The sequence below is a fragment of the Pinus tabuliformis genome, chromosome 4_1 (genome assembly GCF_031772625.1).
Source record: "Pinus tabuliformis cultivar Carrire ecotype Pingquan chromosome 4_1, CPIR1, whole genome shotgun sequence".
NCBI classification, from domain to species: domain Eukaryota; kingdom Viridiplantae; phylum Streptophyta; class Pinopsida; order Pinales; family Pinaceae; genus Pinus; species Pinus tabuliformis.
Genome location: NC_142303.1, coordinates 560,526,295 through 560,549,863, shown reverse-complemented (window position 1 = coordinate 560,549,863; position 23,569 = coordinate 560,526,295). Strand labels below are relative to the sequence as shown.

At 37.5% G+C, this 23,569-nt stretch overlaps 1 protein-coding gene across 3 annotated transcripts in view; it reads right to left on the bottom strand.

Annotated features, from left to right (window-relative positions):
• Positions 1-689: 689 nt before the first annotated feature.
• LOC149177086 (uncharacterized) overlaps positions 690-23,569 on the bottom strand; it is a 111,478-nt gene continuing 88,598 nt past the window's right edge. For all 3 annotated transcript variants that reach the window (XM_089420039.1, XM_089420041.1, XM_089420038.1), the window contains one exon: positions 690-1,114. Coding sequence is in view for 1 of the 3 variants with exons in the window: in XM_089420041.1 (XP_089276167.1) it covers positions 1,038-1,114 (77 nt within the window). In the remaining 2 variants the exon portion in view is untranslated. The remainder of the gene's footprint in view (positions 1,115-23,569) is intronic.

The following is a 23,569-nucleotide window of genomic DNA, read 5'->3' as shown; positions in this document are numbered from 1 at the left end:
GCTTCTTTATAGAAGTCTTTTCAAGGATAAGGATTTTTATCTTTTTTCTGGTTTATGTATGCATTATCATTTATCTGGTTTTTATTTTTAATTGCAAAGCAGCTTTGTATGGATTCTCATCCAAAAAGAATCTATATGGATCCAGTGACAGTGAAAATCTGTGCCAGGTATGGCCACAGATGGATCTATTTGGCGACTCATCCATTCAGGTCAAAGTCCCCAAAAGTGGGAGTAGTGATAGTGGAGGAGACATCAAATACCATATAGTGGGTATTTGGAGGATCAAACAGCCCTGCACTAGCTAGAATTTTTCCATTATTGTATCGATAATAAAAATTTGCCCAGCAAAAGAAACGAACCGCACAATCAAACTGAAAAATTACCAACAGTTATGTGACTTGCTAAAAAGATGCACGTCTAGTATGCATTACTTTAATTCCTTAGATCTTCTTGCCAATGCATTAATAAATTGGAACGATGAAACTAATTGCTCAATATCACAAGCCCAAACACACGAGAAAAAAATGCTTTGAAAAATAATTTGTTCACACAACTAACAAATAAATGATTAGTTCGACCAAAGCAAAATTTCCTAACATAAGTCCACACAACAGATATGTAATGACATAAACATCACTCAGCAAAGACTAATAAGAAAAGCGGTTATGCCATAAAAGACCGCAGGGACCTTCAGAGAAAGAATTAGACTTTCAGAGTTGCCCTTATTTTATTATGATTTACTTCACCTACAAGACAAGACATGAAAACTGGAATACATGAAAGATCATAGACCTTGTGTTCATTCTTAACGCTTTATGACTTATCAAATGTTAAGTCGTACAGCCAAGGATTGTTAAAAAATATCATCCGCTGATACATGCCTCAATGTGTTGAAGTTATAATGTATTCATCATTCATGAAATTCTGATAATCACCAGGAAGCCTACAAAATATTGATTATCCATGAAATTCTGATAATCATCAGAGAGCTTACAAGATATTCATTGTTCATGAAATTCTGATAATCCTCAAGGGGCTTACAACATTCTCATTATCCATAAAATTATGATGGTCGTCACTGAGCTCCAATATGTGCCAAAAGATCCTTGAAGACCTGCATACAGTTATAACAGCTAAGTACACACCCAAACACAAAATACTTATATGCCACACAACTAAGGACACTGACACGTGTGTGTTGAAAAGTGCAACTAGGTTCAGTCTTCATAATGATATGTAATGGTGACTTTTGTAAATGATGTAATGAAAAAATAAAATTATTATTGTAAACCTTGCTTCATGGGTTTCATGAGCAAGTTATTTTATTTTTTAGATGGCTCCCATTGAGAGCCTTAGGATTGGTCATTAAAAGTCAAAGAGTCTATGTCATGTATGAATAACCCTTCTTGGGATATATCAATGTATATGAGTATACAAAATGTTTAGATAGCCCTCCAACAACAAGCACTAGCCATCCTCTTCAAGTTGGCCTCCAAATGAATAAATTACACTCATGTCGGCTCACAGTTAAAGGGACACATCCCTTCAATAGATCATGTTGGCTTATTTATGGAGACAAACTACTATATATACAAAGCTAAGCTCTTCGAATTGATACACAGAAAAAATTTGGATGTCTGAGATTTACAGATGGCAACTACAGTCAGAAGTTGGGTGGTCTTTCTGTGCTTTCGGAGGACAAAAGGCAGTAAAGGAAAGTTCAGATCTTCGCATCTCTCTGAATTTTCGGTTGGGTATTACAGAGATCAATTCGGATCTCTAAACAGAGATGAACTCAGTTGGAAGGAGCAGCAAGGAAGTTAATGAAGGGACAGCAAAGAAGTCTAATAAACAGGGGCAACAAGGAAAAATCAGATCCCCTCTGTTTCAGGTCTCCTACTCGGTGAAGAAGGCTACAGTTCTGTGATAGATGAAACTCGAATAGAGAAGGTAGAGACAGCTAGGACATCTTCAGTTCGTTGATGATGACAGTAAGAAGGTCTCATGAGAAGAGATCTAGATGAGATCTCAGTGATGTCAATGTTTCAATGCTCAGAAGATCAAAGAGGAAAAGGAGTCAAGAGAAGAGAAGACAGTTAAGAGGACTTGTGGCTTGGTCTTGGAATGGGTAATAGATCAAGGGTCTTGGTCTTGGTATTCGTCAATTGGAATCTCTAGAAGAAGAATTTGTGCGGGTTTTCCTCTCAAAGAGTGAGAGGTTTTGGCCCTGGCTCATAGCCTACATGCTGTGTCTCTTGTCTATTTATGTTCATGCATTGGTTACTGTTTGATGAAGAAGAACACTAATAATCTAACAAGAAGAAGATCCTAATCTAAAGAAGTAAAAAGCATTCACAAGCAGTCACTAATAAAAGAGAAATCACCTAATACTAATGCCCTAGATTTCTCAACATGGTATCAGAGCTAAGGTGCTAAAGTCAAAGGAAGGGCATCTAATCAAAGAGACACTCAAGGATCGAGTTTCAAGAAAGGCATCTAAGCAAGTCGAAGGTTATCAAAGCAAAAGATCAAGATCTACATTGAAGAATAAAACCCTAGATCGAAGAAGCAGTCTACAACAGCAAAAGTTTTTGGATCCTCTAGTCATCATCAAGTTATCTACAAGGCAAGGTAGCTCGAAGGACTTTAAAGATGAAGATCACATCATCTTGGAGAAAGTTGAAACCCTAGAAGCAATTCTGATCTGCACTCATTCGCTACCAAAGTAGTTGAAGCATCTTGAAAGCAAGAAGGCATTACCATCATCTTCAAAGCTATGAGGCAAGTTCCTTATCATTGAAGCAAGGATGCTATCCTTGCCCTTGAAGAAAATCATCCAAGGAAGCAGCAAAGAAATCCTCATCGATCACCATCATCAAAAGGAGCTAGATCAAAAGGCGTTGTCTTCTTTATTGAAGAAAGGCTTTTTCATTTGGAAGAAGATCATCCAAAAGGAAGCACTAATACATCTTCTTCAACCATCATCAAAGTGATCAAGATGAAGATTGTATCTTCACTTGTCAAGTAAGTATCTTTCATTCTTTAATCATATTTGGTAAAATGACTTCATGTTTGCAAGGAGATCTATAAGCTGGTTGGGTCATCGAAATTCCTTGCATGAAAAGGAAGGATAGACATAGTCTTCGAAGAAAGTGAAGTCATTGAACACATCAATGAAAAGAGTCTCCTTTGAATCCATGGAAAGGGATTCTTATGAAAGGACCCCTCATATAGCAATATTGGAGACATCAAAGAGATGTATATGATAAGCTCATAAGAATATTCTCTAAATATGCGATAAAGAAGGTCACATGACTTAGATCTGATCCACACAAATTGAAGGTATCAAAGATTGAAGGGATATCTTCATAAGATCTCAACTACGAGATTTGGGAAAGATGATAAGAAGATAATCATCATTGTTCTAAATGCACTAACTAATGAACAAGGTAACAAATGTCCATGGGGATAAGAAAGTTACCTCATTCGACAACTTGTGGTTTCTATGCAAAAAAGAAGAAGACTAGTTGAAGGTAAAAGTGCTGAAGGTTAACAGACTCAAACATTTACAGGAAGGAAAGGGAAGTTTGGAAAATTTGTTCCTCATAAAAGAAAGAAGAGCATAGCTGAGATTCAATGCTATGGATGGAAAAATTATGGACATTACAAGAAAGATTGTCCCAAAGAGACAATATCAAAAGAGGAAGAGAAGAAGCCCATATCACCGAAGAAGTGGAGGAAGCCGAAGAGAAGAAGTCCAAGAAAGGAGGAAGTAAGAGATCTCTACTATGACTGAGATAGTCTCCCTCACAAAAGGTCTTGACATAGCTTCTAAATCTTATGTTATGGGATATGGCTATAATAAATAATAAGATGCATCATGGCATCATGGAAGCATTAGAAACAAGAGCTCGTGACATCACCATAGGAAACATGAAGGATGTCTAGAACAAAATCATGGCAGTCAAATATGAAGGATATAGCTCTTGGGAACCTCATTGCAAACTTAAGGAAGAAGTCATCCATAAACAAGGCTCATCATACATCAAGTCAAAAGGGAAACATCTGTTGAATAAGGATATGCGAGATCCTTAAGATTCTCTGATGGAATGCTCATTGGAGGATTCACCGATCTAGAGTGGAAGCAAGTGTTTCATTAGAAACTCCAACTTGTGGAATTCATGGATGATGGTATGATGACATAAGAGATGAAGCAGATCAAGGGGTTGAAGATCTTTTCAATCAAGGAAGCTGCTAAAAGAAGCCTAGATGACCTAAAGGTAAATGAGGTATGTATGCTTGTATTCAATACTATAATGTCATGTTGTATGGTTGTAGGTAACATGGATCACTACTTCTATCTTGAGAAGCATGATCAAAGGAAAAGGATCTCCTCCTCTGAAAAGATACAGGAAGGCATAGGTCACACTAGATGAAATCAACATAATATGTCCTCATATATAGTATGAGGTGGTTGACTACAATTGAGGAACTCTGATTGGAAGCTCCTAGGAATGAAATGTGTGAAGAAAGAAAGGAAGAGATCGTGAGATATGCAACCATGATAAAGGCAATCAACATCCAAAAGACCAAGAAGATTTTACTAGGAAATCTACCAGAAAGGTATAAAGACTCTGATGGAAGTCGGAAAAAGATGGAGACCCTTGATAATGGACATATTTGGGAAATATGACAATGTGTATGCAGGATGTTGATGGAAACTGGAAGATGTCATGATGAAAGACCATCACAAAGGTAATTTTGATTTAAGTGTTTATCTCTTGTTTTGAACTAATATTTGGATGTGCTTATGTAGGACTGCCAAAGGGAAGATCTATGGATGACTTCCAAGAGGACCCTATTGAAGGATGCAAGATCCTTCCAAAAAATATGGCATGAAAGCAGAATGACATGAAGCAAAGCCAAATGGAAAACTGATGGATCACTTTCTGATGATATGAGGACATGACTAACTCATGGATGAAAGTGATGGATGGTCTGTGCCCTATGAAGAAGTCCCCGAAAGATGAAGACTCCATGACAAAAGAAATTGATGACATCGAAGAAGAGAGGAGTTCTTCAGGCAGTTGGTTGTTCCACATGAGGAGTTGTTGTAGGTCCCTAGTTAAGAGGGAGCCTAGAAAAGAAGTTTCTTACTTTGAAGAAACTTGAAAATTCCTAAGCCAAGAGGGAGCTTAGGTACATTCCTTTTGTAGGAATGAGTATATTCCTTATTGGAATATGGCCCCCCTATTTGAGAGGGAGAGATAGACATGACATTCTGGTCTTCACCTGGGAAGATAGAATGGAGGATTGGGTAATCATTTGGCATCTGATGCTCTTTGAGGATGAGATAGGGCATCCAATAGAAGAGTAGTTGTGGAGGACCGATATTCTTTGAGGGTTGGGGAGTCCAAGATAAGAATAGTCCTCATGGAACATACCCTGAGTACTCGGGTAGGGGATGTTCCGAGAGAGACAATAATAAGAGTGTTTATACATCATTGGTCTCGCTAGCATTGAGCTCAAATCTTGTGGAGATAAGGAGTTGTCAGTCAAGGCCTTGCTATGTAACAATGTTGGTTGATATGACGTTATACAAATGAGTTACCAATCCGAAATTATTCTTATGAGAAATTCTTCAGATTGAGAATGACCAAGTACCATTATGAATACCTCCCTAGTTAAGAGGGAGTGTTGAAAAGTGTAACTACGTTCGGCCTTCATAATGACATGTAATTGTGACTTTTGTAAATGATGTAATGAAAAAAATAAAATTATTATTGTAAGCCTTGCTTCATGGGTTTCATGAGCAAGTGATTTTATTTTTTAGATGGCTCCCATTGAGAGCCTTAGGGTTGGTCATTAAAAGTCAAAGAGTCTGTGTCATGTATGAAGAACCCTTCTTGGGATATATCAATGTATATGAATATACAAAATGTCTAGATAGCCCTCCAACGACAAGCACTAGCCATCCTCTTCAAGTCGGCCTCCAAATGAATAAATTAAACTCATGTCAGCTCACAATTAAAGGGCCACATCCCTTCGATTGATCATGTCAGATTATTTATGGAGACAAACTACTATATATACAAAGCTACACTCTTCGCATTGATACACAGAGATAAAAGAAACAAAAAAAAATAACAAATAAATAAAAATTGGATCTATCTCTGAGATTTTTGGATGGCAACTATCGTCAGAAGTTCGGTGGTCTTTATGTGATGTCTTTGTCTGCAGCGAGTCATCTCGCGGCTTATTTCTTTCGCTTAGGCTAATGTTCATGACCTGTATGTCTCGCAGCTGTTTGTTGCCACCACCAAGGGGCTTTGCTACCATCTTTTCTTGTGCTGATTGGTCGGCCTGTTGCTGTCCTTCCGACCATCCCTCTCTACTAGTCGCTTGCACACTCACCGTTGTCTCCCTTGCTCTTAGCAACTACCCATACCCACATTGCCCTTAGCTCCCACTTTTGACCTACCAAACGCCCTGTTGTTGTCCTCCCGACAACCATTAGCATCATTCAACCCTGTCATTGCCACCTTCTTCCCTCTACAACTAGTCGACCCAAGCGGTTGGCATTTTCAATTACTTTGTATGCCTTGGACGGGTCTCATAGCCCACTCAAGTTGTCAACCACCCCTTGTCACCCCTTTTTTTATTGTCTCAAAATTGTCTTCAGCGCCCTCTTTCGGTGCAAAAAAAATGAGCGTCCATACCATGTAAATATTTTCCTTCTAGTCGTATAGTCGATTCCATCCTATAAAAAAATTGTGCCTCATTCATGGCCAAACCTAGCCCTAGTGATTTTTGTTCAAACCGGCTTCTATGTAATTCAAAGATTAGTTTTCGGAGTTTCTAAATCTAATTCCATGTTAACTTTCCTGCAAACCTAGCACCTGACAATTCATTAACCTAGTAGATTACAGATCTACTGAATGAAAGCACAGGTAAGTACGTAACCTAATTAAAGGAAGCAAAAAATCACATTAGCCAATCTCAATCATAATGACACAAACAGATTCTTCCCAATCAACAGCTCTTCATTAAAAAACTCAGAACTTACTTGGCTCCCATCATGGGATAATGGTCGAATTGAGAAAATACAGATTACAATGCTTTAGATCTAATCCATCCTTTCTCAACGCTATCTTCTTAATGCCCTCCTCTACTTCTACTTCTATGAGTTCCATTTCCTCTATATTGATTTTTGATGGACTCCTGTTAGCAAGACTTTTGTGAAGTCTTTTGGTGTGAATCAACTATTTTTTCCTATGATATCATTTCCAGTGCAGGTCTAATATAAAAAACTAAAACATGCATATGCATAGCATCCTTGCAATGCCCACAGGTTGCACAATTGATGGGATATTGTTATGAGTGTCCATAAAACTGGTATATAGCACCTTACATATACCAACTAGTGGAGAGACGCTTGTGACCAATATGACGCAATTACCCCCACTACACATTAAACCTTTTATTTGAATGAAGTATCAAATCCAAATGTATCACTCAATTCATTTACCAAGACAAGGCAATATAGGGCTTATGAATTGCATATTCTCTTGTGAAAATTTAGATATGTATTAAAAAATTAACAAAATTCAGACACAAATGAGATGCATCAGAACCAAATAAACAAAACAATTAAAATTAAAAAAATAAATAAATAAATTTCAAGAAATTCCCCTGTAAGAGTTTAGTATCATGTATTCCTTATGAAAGATAAAGATCTAAGCAAGCAAGTTAACCTTGGAAACTCTTGGCATGAATATTTAAGTGCACAAAGTCATGTGAGGTTTTCATTTCCAATGGGTGTGGAAAATGTTGTTAAGATGGCCATCGATAGCCCTGATACCTCTCTTGTGTGATTATCTTTGAGTTGCAATGTCCTTGAGCTCACTAACCACTGAAAAAAAAAGACATGGTGAGAAGATTTTTTTATTTATTTATGGTAGATATTTTTATTAACAGGATGTCAAAGTACAATGCTTCAAGCTTCCTCTAAGCAATTTGGTTTGGCCCTTATTTGTTCGCCACTCAACATGAGGAAGGAAAGGAAAGGGTTAGCTTTTGTAGGATCCTCATCTAAACCACAATATTATATATTGGAGGCTAAACCCTACAGTGTCATAAGCATCATCTCTTAAATCTACCAAGGGCAACAAATGCTTATACTCCCAATATTGGGGTATAAGGGAGAGACTATTCCCTTTGGTTGACAAATGATCTCCTAAATGCCATCAACTAGTGTATAGTGACTTAAATATGGTTAAGCACAAGTGAAAAGTAGCTTGTTGGGTTGGTGAAAGTGGTAATACATTACCCCCACCAAGGTTCAATTCCTACCGAGTGACATGCTCATGCTTGCACTCACACTTGTGGATGTGGGCCAATGCACACGATTGTGATTGTGTTTAGGTGCAAGTCATAAGAGGTTTTGGAAAAATAGATAAACACCACACATCACCTCTAAGCCAAGGCAACCAAATTGAATGGTGCTAATGACTTCCCAATAATGTTGAATTTGGGTGCATTATCCTCATTGTGACAAGAGGGATCTAGTTCAAAAAATATATGGTTGAGAATCAAGAGGTTAAGAAATGGCTTGTCCCTATGTGTTAGTTCATGCAAAAAAATAAGCCTAGTATCATATGTACAATCCAAACACTCATAGAAAAAAGGAAAGGAGGTCCCACAACCTCTAGTTGATTTGATCTAATTTTTGAATCAGTACAACATGTCCATGTTCTATTCTTAAAGATTTGATCAAACAATATTTCCAATCTACTCTCATCATCTTTTATTGCCTAAGATTCCATTATGTGAAAGTAATTTGGGAAGTCAACCTTTATAATCACCAACAAACTAGTTTTGTTATAGTTGGGGGCAAAGACTACTTTTTTAATTCTTCATATTTCTCACTTGGAAGCTTTGGCCTATTTGAAAAGCATTAAACATATATTGAAACTTATACCTTACCTACATATGATAGGATTGAAATGATTTTGATAAAACAAAGCCATAGCCAAACAACTTTCTTTCTTAAAGGACATGGTAGGTAGGTCACAACCATAGTATTAAAAAATCGTCAGTCTAAAACGGAAACTGGTCAAATTGGTTGATTCATTGGCCAAACCAACCGAAACAGTAAAAAAACTCTGTCAACCGCCCTCGCTCACCGTTGTTTAGACAAACCAAGTATAAACTAGTCGGTTCATTCGCAGGTCGGTCGCAAACGCACCATGGGAAAACTAGGCGGTTTCGTCATAAAACGGTCGGTTCATTGCTAGGCCAGTCGCGCACCCACCAGACACATTCTTGGAGGCTTGTGAGGTGGTTTGGAAGGAAAATAATCTTGAGAAATCTAGGGCAGCTAGATTAGGGTGATTTCTCTTACTTTGATAACTGCTTGTGATGTTCTTTTACTTCAACTTGTAGAATTTATAATTAGCTTCTTCTTCTTTTGATTATTATTGTGTTCTTATCATCAAACAACTACCAAAAACATGAAGATCAATAGAACAAGTGGACACAAGATATAGGCTGCTAGCCAGGGCCAAAACCTCTCCAAGAGAGGAAAACCCACAAGAATTCTTCTCTTCTTATAGAATCTTCAAATGATGAATTCCAAGACCTTTAGACCCAAGACAAAGACCCCTCCAAGACCAAGTCAACCCTCTTCTAATTCAACAAGATCAAATTATAGTCAAACTGCTTCAATTTTGGTCAAACTTCAGAACTTCACTTACTACAACAGAATTCGGTCTTTATTGCAGACCTGTGCTTTTTCGGCCTTCCTGCAATTCTATCCTTTTCACACGTGTGTGATGTTAGGGCAAAATAGGTCTTCTTCTTTCTTCGTTGTACTTGCTCTCTTTTTCTAGGTGATGAGGCTTGCAAACTTGATCCTTTTGACACCAAACTTCATCCTCTTAAGATGACTGCAATTTTGACTTTACTGCAATAAATGATGCCCTAGTTCTTCGCATGTTTGAGTGAGATGGATAGAGAAAACTTTGTATTTCGGTTCTTGTAATCTTCTAGTCTTCGTTTTTGTTCTTTCTTCTTCTCCTTTTCTTAGATCGAACTTGCTTGATTGATGATCTTCAAATGAGCTTGACTACTACTTCTATATAGGCTTCTAAGGAGGCCGAACTACCCTTCATGAGGCCGACTTGTTCTCTTGCAAGCCGACTTGGTCTCTTGTAGGCTGACTTGATCTTGGAAGGACTTTTGACACAATTTTGACTCAAATAATTCTTTTTGACTTTATACAAAGTGCTCAATAAGGTCTATTACATATAACAATGACTCTTTTGCTTCCTAGACTCTATGACAAAACCCTAGAAGCACACAATGTGTGCTTGGCCTACAAATAAATTGATCTTGAGCATGAAACCCATGTTATAAAATAGTAATAATAGTTTTTTCTCTTTTATATCAAATACAAAAAAATCAATAGTACATAGAATATTATGAAGATCAAACCTAGTTACAAATTTCAACAAATAAGGGTTGTTTCTCTCCAAAAACAACCCCTCCAAGCCAATAAAAGGAGGTACCCCTCTCATTTGGAGTTTTTGTGAGCTTCATTGTGAGCTTGGAGAGTCTTGAGTTTTTGCTGGAGTAGTGGAACAACAAAGAGTTTAAGCTAAGTAGTAGCCACCATGCCTCCAAAAGCCAAGGATATTGCATGGGCTCATTGTGATATGATTGATGGCAAAATGATCTGCAAATATTGCCAAAAATCTATTGAAGGAGGGGGTATTAACAGGTTCAAGCAATGCTTGGCTGGGATAGGAGGCCATGTAAAGCCATGTAGAGCATAGGGCATATTAGGGCAAAATACCTTCAGAAGTTCGAGACTCAAATCACTAAACTAGCAGAGATGTTTGTGACTCAAGCAGTTGCAAAGTTTAGGAGTCAAGACTCAACCAACTGAGTTTGATCGTGATGAAAAGTTTCAAGTGATAATGTTGACCACTAATATCATATATGTAGACTTGTAGTAGGTCAGTGGCTCCATAGCTTGTAGGCTTTGCTTTTGGACTCTAGAAGCCATTTAGAGCCTCATTGATTATATATTTTGTTGCTGATATGTATTGCACTCGATGCCATTTTGATATATTCACCTTTACATGGTATATATATGAGCAAACTTTACATATTTTGTGTCTATTGGTTTGGAATCGTTGTTCTAAATCTTAAAAATATTTTTTCATTAAAAATAATTATTTCATGTGTTTTTTAAAACCAGTTCATTAAGATCTAACCAATCCCGGTTTGACCGGTTCTGGTTTGAAACCCGGTTTATTAGGTGGATCGGTCCAGTCACCAGTTCCGGTTTTGAATACTATGGTCACAACTATAAAACAAAATGCAAAGAAAATTGTGTCTAAAGAATTAGCAGCAACAACTGAGCAACTACAATCAAATCAGTGAAAATTTCAAGCAAAATATCTAAATTTGAGATAGGTTACCAAAATTATAGAGGGGAGGTAAATGGATGCAAATCAAAGTCCAACTATATTGGACAAAAGTCGAGGGTATGTCTACAGAGCATTTCTTCAAGGATTTAATGGCTAAGCATATAATTGTGAGAGTTATTATTTAGAAAGACATAACTTGCCTATTATCTCCTAGACATAACATTATTTCATAAATTCTATGTCAATAGTCTATTTTGAATCCAATCCTCTAAATTAATAGTAAAGTCATCATTATGGATCTTATGATATTATACTTATAAAAGGCCTTAAGTAGATTATTAGGTTGAATAAGGCCCAACTACCAATTGGGGTGACTTATGTCCCAAGGGTATCAAGTAATGTAGCGCATTGTAGCTAGTCAGTTAGGAAGCTTGTGAAACGAGCATTTCCATAGTGCCACATGTTATAAATAAAGGATGGTTCAACACCTTTGAATTCGATCTTTTCTATAAATCAATACAATTGTCTCTGGTTTTTAGAGAAGATCATCCTCCAAGCATTTTATTGGTCTTTAGGAGAAAATCCATTCTTTGGGAACCTGCCCACCTTCCCCCACCCCCCCTCCTCCCTCACCCAACAAACTTGCAATCTCTATGCATATGTTTCCACCTTTCTTCATTTTTGTTGGTTTTGGGGGTAAGCACCAACATACAACTGTAGTGTGCCTATTTGCAAAACGACCACACTAGATATGGTATCAAAGCATCTAGTTTACTTTGCCTCCTTTGAAATTTTGCGCTACCCAAATTCACTTATTCTCAGAGTTGTTTTGATTTCCTTTCATATAGATTCTTTGTTTTGTTCTTCAAAAATATTTACCCTCCAAATTCCGCTATTTATACATATTAATTATAATTTTCCAAAACCAAAGTTTGCAATCAACATTGTTTTCCACAGCGTCTACCGCTCTCTCTTAGTATGAAAAACATTAATATATAAAAACCTAATTAGATCAAATTCTAGCAATGCTTTGGTAGCAATATTAACTTTTAATAGATACATAGCAACATAGATCAACCCACTAGTAGGCTTGACAACTATCTCCTTCGCATAATATCAAGTTCGAGCATGTCGCATTCATGTGCATCAAGTTAGCATTGTTCAAGCATATTGCAATAAAACTAAGCATTGTTGGCTTGTAGCAAAATTTTGCACGTGCAAGCACCAATAAGGCATCAATTTAGTGATAGGGTCCTCCCCTAACCCCCTTAGTGTACTTTATTAATGTATGATGCCACCTTCCTTGAATAAGGCCCACTAGATAATTAACAAATTCTCTTTATAAAAAGGGTTATGTTTATTAATAAGGCCCAAATTAGTTAGTAGGCCCTCATTATGAGTGGGCCCATAGGTAGTTAAGATTCTTTGTGGATAATTAGTAGAAAGTATGTAATGTTTTGTCAAGAATTGTTAATGTATTTGAGAGTTGTGCTCTAGGAGGTAGCCCCCTTGAAGAGGCCAGTGAATATAGCTCTCTATTTTTTCATTTTATTAATACAAGAGATATTTCTCAAATTTTATCTATTTTATCTTGTGTTCTTTCATTTTGCACTACCTTTTATGTGAGCGCCCTAGATTTTTGGGATTAAGTACATTACAAGTGGTTCTAGATCTCTTTCTTGGACCAAAAAAGGGGGGATCTTTTTCTTTGTTGGCAAATTTTTTATGGAAAAAAGAGGACGACAACATTCAAATCAATTTCTGAAACTTTTGTGCAAAATTTGAAGAAAACAGCCATACATCGTAATTCCTATCGAAAAAATACTCAAGTTCACAAAAAAATCACCCAAAATGGAGTATCACTGATTTAAAATTAGAGTTTTTTTAGGGCTTTTCCGATGACAATTGCAAATTTAATAAAATGAACAATTTTTTATAGAGTGCGTATATTTCAGAAAAAACAATGCCAGTAGATCCAAAAATGGCATGGAAATTCATAATTGAGGTCATAATAGCCAATATGAGAAGTATAATAGAAGTTATGATCATTTTATATTTTTAGCCTCAACCCCTACCTTGAAAAATTAAGTTAATTTTCTAGTGATTGTAAGGGCTTTTTTAGGTTAGCAAGATCCTAAAATTTTGAAGTTTTTGTTAGACGTGTTTCAACATCTTTAAATAACATAGTGATCGGTCATTCAACGGATAAAATTGCATTAGGGGAAGAACACATGCAGGAAATACAAGTGGAATCATATCACCAGAAACAAAAAAAAAAAGAAAATCATCATCCAAAATGGAGTATGGGAAGTGGAGTTATCGTTGATTTAAAATCAACCTTTTTTAGGGCTTTTAGGATGACCACTGCAAATTTTATAAATTGAGCATTTTTTATAGAGTGCACATATTTCAGAAAAAAACAATGCCAATAGATCCAAAAAAGCCATGGAAATTCATAATTGGGGTCATAATAGCCAATATGAGAAGTATAATAGAAGTTACGATCGTTTTAGATTTTCAGCCTCAAACCCTACATTGAAAAAGTGATTTATTCTCTGGTGATTACAAGAGCTTTTTTAGGTTAGCAATATCCTAAAATTTTGAAGTTTTTGCTAGAGATGTGTTGCAACATTTTTAAATAACATAATGATATGTCCTTCAACATATAAAACTGCAGTCGCGGAAGAATACACACAAGAAATACAGGGGGAATCATATCACTGAAAACCGTGTAACACATGTTGGTACCCTTTCAAGTAGTTTTGCATCAAACATTACTTGTATACAGACTCACTTCCACATACTCTCGATTATATAGGAAGTCCCCTAGATATATCTAAACTTGTTTTAGATAAACTAATCTACCTTCTTGTTGCTATAGTACACCAAGAAGAGCACTCAAGGAGATCGCTCTCTAGCACCTAGGTAATCAAGTAGTATGGCTATAGGGACAGTTGATCCTCCTTAGTTAGGGACATGAGATATCGAGGTGAGTATTGTTATTAGACCCCCATGTATATCAAAATACTATAGCACCTAACAATCCCTTGTTCTTGGGACTCAATAACCCTTTTTAGTGAGCTCGCCCATGATGGAGCCCTATAAACCACCTCATAACAACACCCCAACAACATGACCACCCACTCTCCTACAAACAATTTGGACAACCTAGATCCAGAAAATACACAAGTAAAGAAGACCATAAGCGATTATGATCAAAAGTTGGATGAGAAATTGGAGAAGTTGATTGAGAAGTTGACACCTATACTAGCTCAAGGCACACCAGAAGAAGAGCCCTGGTATCCACAACACATTAAGACAAACTAGGAAAAAACTTCTAACCATAGTTTTAAAAACCTGAACCCAACTTTGGACTTGCCACTTATCAAAAGAGGTTTCAAACTAGAATCGAATCAGACTGTCATCAATGAACAAGTTTTCAAAAAAATACATAAAATGATTAATTTTAATGAAAAAAATATTTTTAAGGTTCTAAACCATTAGAGAAGAAATATGCAAAGTTTGCTCATTTATATACCATGTAAGGGTGAATATATCAAAATGGCACCGACTGCAATACATAACAGCAACAAAATACATTATCATTGTGCCTCTAAATGGCATCTAGAGTCCAAAAACCATGCTACAAGCTATTGGGCCACTAGCCTACTACAAATCACTGATCAACACGTGTACTCATCAAACTTATCACCACTACTAGAAATTGGATCATTAATGAGAACTACATAAACACCATCTGGCTCATAGTCTTCAAACTCCTTAAATTCCTCAACCTTATAATATGGTAGAAGAAGCTTAACATGCCTAACCCATGATTTTGGTTTAAGTTATGGGTTCATCTCCTCAACCTCATAATATGGTAGAAAAAATGTTACATGCCTAACCAATTATTTTGGTTTGAATGAAGGAGACTTTTTTGTTAAGGCCATGGTAGAGAAGTTCAACAATCAATCCTACCAAAATCAAAGGAGTTAAATAATCAATACCACCAACATCAAGGTACATAAAGGGTTTGTGGCTCTTAATTACATGCCAATCCCATTCCATCATACATGATAGAATTCAGTGAAAATGTTGCAATTCTACCAATACTAAAATCCTGAAAATTGTTAATTCTACTAAATTTTGAGTGTGATATGGAATTCTACTTTCTCCATGAAATCCGATCAAGTTGCAACCACTCTCAAACATCCTGAAGACAATTAATGGTAATGCCAAAAATTTAAGTAAAAGGAAATCTCAACTTTTACTTTAAGAACTTAACATTACCATTGATTGCCAACACTGTTAGAGTTTAGGAGTTAGGTTTTTTTATTATGATTTACAGTTTAGGTAGGATTTTTATTTAGGGTTTAGGAGTTAGGTTGTTAAGTGGTGACTCATGCAAGATGGGACAAAACAGTTCAAATCAGTTTAGTGGTTGGTTTGATCTCTAGCCCTATCCAACTAATTGATTTGATCCATTTCATTTCAAACAAAGCCAATTTTAAAACATTGATTATAACTTAGGATTGTTTAGCCACCAACATCCCTTTTTGGGTCCTCAAATCCATAAGCCAAAGGATAATAACATATGGCACCATTTTTTGAAGGTGGACCTAAACAAGTTTGATGGTTCTAACTTCTGACCCATCAAGATGGGTCACCCAAATGGAACATTACTTCGTCGTCCAAGGCATTATTGATGACATGATGAAACTTAGGGTGGTGGTCTTGTATCTTCATTTAGGGTTTAGGAGTTAGGTTGTTAAGGGGTGACTCGTGCAAGATGGGACAAAACAGTTCAAATCGGTTTAGTGGTCGGTTTGATCTCTGGCCCTATCCAACTGATTGATTTGATCCATTTCATTTCAAACCGAGCCAATTTTAAAACATTGATTCTAACTTAGGATTGTTTAGCCACCAACATCCCTTTTTGTGTCCTCACAGCCATAAGCCAAAGGATAATAACATATGGCACCATTTTTTGAAGGTGGACCTAAACAAGTTTGACGGTTCTGACCCATAAGATGGGTCACCCAAATGGAACATTACTTCGTCGTCCAAGGCATTATTGATGACATGATTAAACTTAGGGTGGTGGTCTTGTATCTTGATCCGAAATTATGGTAATGATGGGAATGGTATATAAAAAACCCTATGCGGGTTACATCGCCTAGAGTCAATTTTTTACGCTATCCATGCAACTTTTGAGAGAGATACTCAATGTTTAGGGTGGCTTACCAAGTTATGTCAAACAAGATCAGTGGCAAATTTTATGGTTGTTAATTTCTAACCCCAACAACCTGGTTAATGACTTCCTAGTAGATCGAGTCAACTAAATAAAAAACACAGCTAACATTTTAACACATGAATAGAATATAACAACGAAATCAAATTAAATCACACCAATCTCAATCACATGCACACAAGATTTCTACCCTTCAAAATCTATTGTTTCATTAAATAGAAGTTACATTATACAAGGACTCCCTTCCTGGGAAAATGGCCCTTTGAAGAAATATACAAATACAACTATAAACCTGCAATTGATCTAGCTGATCAAACCCTTGGTCTATATTTCGATTTGTTAGCTGATTTGGATACTTCCCGCTACCCCTTGTACTCTTCCACGAACCCTACACGCTTTAAGTCATTCTCCACCCAATCACTAATATCTTACTATCTCATTGTGTCTTGTGCTCAAGATGTGTCTTCTCCCTTAGCCTAGCCTTATTTTTATAAGTTTGAGTTATTGGCTGAATCCACAACCCCAATCTCCAAAGTGATTGACAGTTGAGATTAGATCTCAACACCACTTTCGATCAACGGTTGAGATTCATCTAATTCACTCATGCATATAACCTTTGCATGTCACTAGATTAACCCATTTTATCTTATAAAAGTTAATTACTTTAAATTTTTTAAGTCATTGCTAAGGTTAAGGGTCCATTAAGCAACTTCCACACGCCTAGAGACTTAGGCTTGTGCGGAAGTACCTACCCAAGCTACTCATCAAAACTCCCTCTTAGCAAGGAAGGTACTTCCTAGAGAGCGATCTGGAATTGGTTATCCCTCTAGTCCAAGCACAGTGTCCCATGCATCATCCTTCATCATGGCTTTCCTCCAAATTTTAAGGTCTGCTACCTCTCTGATGACGCTACTTATCAATGCCATGTAGTTCGGAAGCTTCTTCAGAGGCCTGCTTTCCCTAAATGTGCTCCTAGGAGTGCTCTCATGCTCTTGAGCATCGTTGAATGCCTGCTCAAACCACCTAGTTCTCCTAAAAAAACTGGAAGGAGCTATTCACTCCTCCCCACCTGAAGTTTGGCTCCCTGAACTAGAAGCCTTTGCATGCTACTCTACCTTCGAAGCCTCCTCATTATCTTCTATCACTGCTAGTGACAACTCATGATACATCATGGATGCCAAGTTCTCCTCGCACCCAACATCCCTACTCACAATTGTCTTTATCTACATTGGTATGAAAATCTTGTAAGTTTTTAACATCTGTAAGTTTTTGAAAAATATGCCCTTCTATCCTAAAGGCTCTAGCTTCGTCCTCTTCTCTACAAGAACATGGATGTAAAACAATTTTCCTTAGGGACGCATCCCCCAAAGCGGGAGTGTGCTACCCATTTGTCCCACACTCCTAAGATGGGGGGATGCGTAGGGAAACGTTTCCCCACATCGCCCATCTAGGAAAACTCGCGAAAATGGGGTTGGAACGTTTCCCCAATGCGGGGGATGCATTTCCCAAAAGGGGTGCTTGTGGGCATCCCCCCTAAATTTTGCATAAAAACAATAATGTATGAGTGGAGAAGTATAATATTCAACCTTAGAGCGCTACTAATGCTAAGTAATTAATGGTAATGTTAAATTCTCAAGTAAAAGTGACATTCTCCTTTATTTTTAAGGAGAATGTCACTTTTATTTAAATTTTTAACATTACCATTAATTGTTTCAGGATATTTGAGAGTGGTTCCAACCTCATTGGATTTCATATGGAGAAAGTAGAATTTTAAATCCTATTCAAAATCCAGCAGACTTAATAAGCGCGCTTGAGCCAGAGGAGTTCTGGGATGGGTGACCTCCTGGGAAGTCCTGGTTACCGGGTGCAAGCCCCGGAAGTGATGATTGATGCTATGTGATTCGTTCTCCACATTTCACTAGTTTCAATCCCACTTCTTCACCCCTGTGAGCATCACCCGATGCAATGAGTGCTAAGTGAACTATTCAAAAATCATGAGAAATTAGTCAGTTACGACTACCTCTCATGGAAATGGTCATACGTTTGAATGACTTACTTAACGCAGTTGAATCCCAAAAATGATATCTAATATAATGCACTGCGTAAATCCCCCATACTTAAATTCAAAAAGAGTCAAGGGATCTCTACTTGAATGGTTCATGAGGCACAATACTTGCTAAGGTTTTGCAAATGGGGTAGCAAGCTAAGTGGGCTTGATTGTGGGGAAAAACTCCACAGTTAAGCGCGCTTGAGCCAGAGGAGTTCTGGGATGGGTGACCTCCTGGGAAGTCCTGGTTACCGGGTGCAAGCCCCGGAAGTGATGATTGATGCTATGTGATTCGTTCTCCACATTTCACTAGTTTCAATCCCACTTCTTCACCCCTGTGAGCATCACCCGATGCAATGAGTGCTAAGTGAACTATTCAAAAATCATGAGAAATTAGTCAGTTACGACTACCTCTCATGGAAATGGTCATACGTTTGAATGACTTACTTAACGCAGTTGAATCCCAAAAATGATATCTAATATAATGCACTGCGTAAATCCCCCATACTTAAGTTTTAGGATTTCAAGATTGGGGGGATTGCAATGTTTCCATTGGATTATATCAGTGTTACTTGGGAGCGGGAGCAAAAGTGGGAGCGGGAGCGAAAACGGGTGCGGGAGCGACATTTTCAAAAGCTTCCAGTTTGAGAGCGAATCCCGAAGCGATATATATATATATATATATATATATATATATATATATATATATATATATATATATATATATTGATACATATATGTCAACAAAAACATGTAGAATGATGAATTAGATGTAAAAAACATTAAAAAAAACATAGATTAATCATTGAACCATATAACAACAATCATCTAGAAGTTATAATCTTCATCAACCACGTCCACAAGTTAGTAACATACAACATATTGAGTCTCATGAATCATGATTCATCAATCATAAAGTTTCAACTTCAAGCTTTCAAAATTGAAAATTCAATATATAACATTTATCATCATTGATCACCAAAGTTGTACCTGTAAGCTAAGTTTAACCAAAGTTGTACCTGTAAGCTAAGTTTAACCAATACAAGAAATAATATCTAACATGAAATGAAATGTTATAAAATGAATTATGAAATGAAATGAAACAACTTTCACGAAGCATCATATTCATAATTCAGAATCATTACCAATGAGTTATAATTGCCAACTTCAAACTTCAAACTTAAATTGTCATATATTGTTTACAAAAAATATCATAATAAATATGAAAGAGTCAAGACACAACAGTTATGAAAACTAATAGAAACTAGAAAAGACAAGTAAACTGTCAATCTATTATCTACTACTTCATGTGGCCCTTGCCACGAGAAGTGTCTGATTTATGAGCAAGTCGTGGTAGTCTTCTAGGAGTCGCCTCCCGCATAAACCGACAACCAGAACCAAAAGGCACATGCCCTCCACATGAGGGTGTAGATGGAAGCGGCAACAGCAAAGGAACAAGACTCGAAACTCGAGCACTGCTACTGGATGGTGGAGATGGCATGGTTATTGCTTCATCTTCCTCTCTCATAAGTTCCGCTTCCAATTCTTCAAGATGTATAGTGCCATCCTCCAAATTATCATCCTCTGGGTGGTTGCCCCAAATTTTATATGTTGGACCCTCATAAGCCCGATCACAGTAATGACTAAACAACCTCAAGTTGTAGTGCACATAAACCAAGCTTTCTGCTTGGTTTTCATTGAGTCTGTTTCTTTTCACATTATGTATGAAGTTGTAGGTGCTCCAACACCTCTCTGCAGAAGAAGTATTTACTATTTACAACATGTGAGAGAACTTTTTTTGCCAATTTTGGCAAAATTCCCTGGCCGCCATATGCTTCCCACCATGTGAGAGCATCAAATCTGTCTCTATCTTCCATTGCATGAAAGGTACCAAACAAACTAGTGCAACTGAAGTATCTGCCTAATTCAAGACGCACACTAGCACATTCCTCCCTGTCAAGTATCAACTTGTCTAATGCTTGCAAATATCCTATAGATACCTCTTCATCTATATGGGGTTTGACCCTAACCCCACCCCTGGTGCAGGTTGGCCCAACCAAGATGCAGAGTAGTATTTTGAAATAAGGATATACGCCAAGCAATGTAGTGGAACATTAAGTTTATCCCACCGTATACACACAATCGTGAATCAGTTTATATAAGTTGGGATCATTTTTATGAACAATATCTCTTATTTGCCCCAACATGGTATCCATCTGCGCATACACCTCGCCAATCATTGGTTTATCTGTATCTGCAAACTGAATCATGTGTTAAACAGGCTTGGTGAAATCCAGTACTTGCCTCACACTTGCCCAAAACATACCATCAAGAGCAGTCTCCTCCACTTGTTCAAAACCTTGCCTGTCAGCTGCATTTGCAGCCCTTTCCTTTAATACCTGCCAGTGTGGACTTGATACCATGCTAGCCAATGACTCTCTTACCTTCGAAAGGCGCCTGAAGGTGAGGTAATAGCTACCAAATCTAGTCCTCGCAATCTTCAACAACTCCAATCTTGAGTGACTACGGAAAAGGCCATGGGTATTGCTATGATTTGTAATAAATTTTATCATTTCTTTGCCTCTCTTGTACAAATCACCAATCCATTTGTTTTGTTCGTTTTTGTTCTTAACAATATCATGCATCAAAAGGTTCATTGTGTGAACCAAACACCCAGACCAAAATATGTTGGGGTATTTATCCTCAATAATTGCTCTCGTTGCCTTACAATTAGGAGCATTATCAGTGATGACTTGGATGACATTGTATGGCCCAATACAGTCAATTGTTTCCAGTAATAGTTCTGCAATGTGGATGCCGGCCTTGAACTTGTCTGAGTAATCATATGCTGAAAGAAAGATGGCACCACTAACAGACACAGCAAGAACACTTATCAATGGCTTGCCTTTTACATTTGTCCATCCATCAGATACAATGGACACCCCATGGTCAGTCCAAGAACTTGTCATTCTATTCAAGAATGTGATATTTTTGCTTTTAAATGATCAAGTATCCTTTAGGGGCATCATTTATGGCAGAAACCATTTCGTGCCAATAAGGTGAGCGAAGAGCATTGAATGGTATCCCACATGCATAGAGGAACCTGTAAACTTTTGAATCCACATCATTCCTACACCCTTCATCAAGGAAATCTGATATGCTTCTATGCCTTAAACTTGGTGACCCTGTGCCTCCATATCCACTACCTTGGGAGGTTGCTGAAGGAGTTCTTTGTGCAAGTGATTGTGAGCTTGGTTCAAAGAAACCCTTTGATTTTTTAGATTTGTATTGGTCTTCCTCCTCTTCCCTTATGTATTTGGCTCTATCTACTGCTGACACACCTGTACAAGTTTTGATTCCTATTTGTTTATCTCCATCCCATGGCCTTTTCCCGTAGAGGTGCTTTCTGGCACGAACCTGTGTAATTATTGTTGCAATGGGGGCAATCAAATTTAGTGGTTCCACCCCCTTTCCTTGCTTCAAGCCTATTAACATATTTCCACAATGGAGTTTGGTCTTATTTATTTTTTTGATACTCATGTTCACTCTCCTCCAGCTCCTCCTCTCCAGGGTTTTCATCAAATCCACTATGACCCACTTCTTCATCCCCTTCTTCATTTTCAACCCTCCTTTTTCTACTCTCCAACACCATAATAACCAAAAAAGGAACCAAGAATAAGAAAATGCTAAGAAATATAACCATGATGTTTGAAATTTGAAGTTTTGAATCTGCAAAATAATGGAATGGGAATGGGAATCAGAATGGCTCCATGGGAGAAAAAAAATTATTTATTTATTTAGTAATGAACATTAAAAAAAATTGCTAGAATAGAGCCTACCTCTTTGGCCTCCAATCTCTCCTTGGCACTTGCTCTCGCTCTCACTTGCCCTCTCTTGCCCCTCACTCTCTCTTACTCTCTCTTGCTCTCACTCTCACTCTCACTCACACAAATTCTAAAATAACGAATTCATTGGAGGGAGGGTTTATTTATATTCCCTCCCTCCGTCCCTTTCCTCCCTTCCCTCCCTTTTTTCCCTAACCGCGCCTTTTTTTTCCGGCGGAACCTTTTTTTTTTCCACGTGAAATTTTCCTCCCGTTTTTTGGACACTGAGAGCTTTTTTTATAGCTCAGGAGCAGTCTAGAGCGATTGCTCCCTGACCTCTCTCTGGCTATAAAAATCACTCTAGGAGCGATGGGAGTGACGCTCCCAAGTTCGATCCGGCATTTGGCAGGGAGCAGAAAAAAAAAATTGGGAGCGTGCCCCTGAGTCGCTTCCACCCAGAGCACAGATTGGGAACAGGATCGGGGGGGGGCAACACTGGATTATATCATGTATGAGGGTATGGAACTATTTAATCAAGAGCACCAAGCCCTCTATGTACCTCGATGTTGGTGGCATTGGTTGTTGAACTCCTTTGTCATGACTCTAATAAAAATGTGCCCATCACTTGAACAAAATCTCGATTCTACATGTTAAGCTTCTATCTTATTTCAATGCTTAACGAGCTAAGTTACTAGGATGAGGATGTGGTTATAGATACAATCAAGAGGATTTTTCAAAAGTCGAGATCCGAATACGATGAGGAAACAGCCGGTATATATAGTATAGACACGTTTTACATTGTAGGAGAAAGGCTACAATATTCATGGTTACTGGCCTAACCTCTCTTGATACAATGATCAATCCAAAGACCTCAACATGTAGCTAAATCATTGTGTAGACAAAAATTGGCCACCTAAAAATAACCCACTAGTAATACATAATATGGTTAGACTTCCATTCTTATAGCATTCCTCTAGGTCTTGATCCATTAATATGTATCATTACTTTCAAT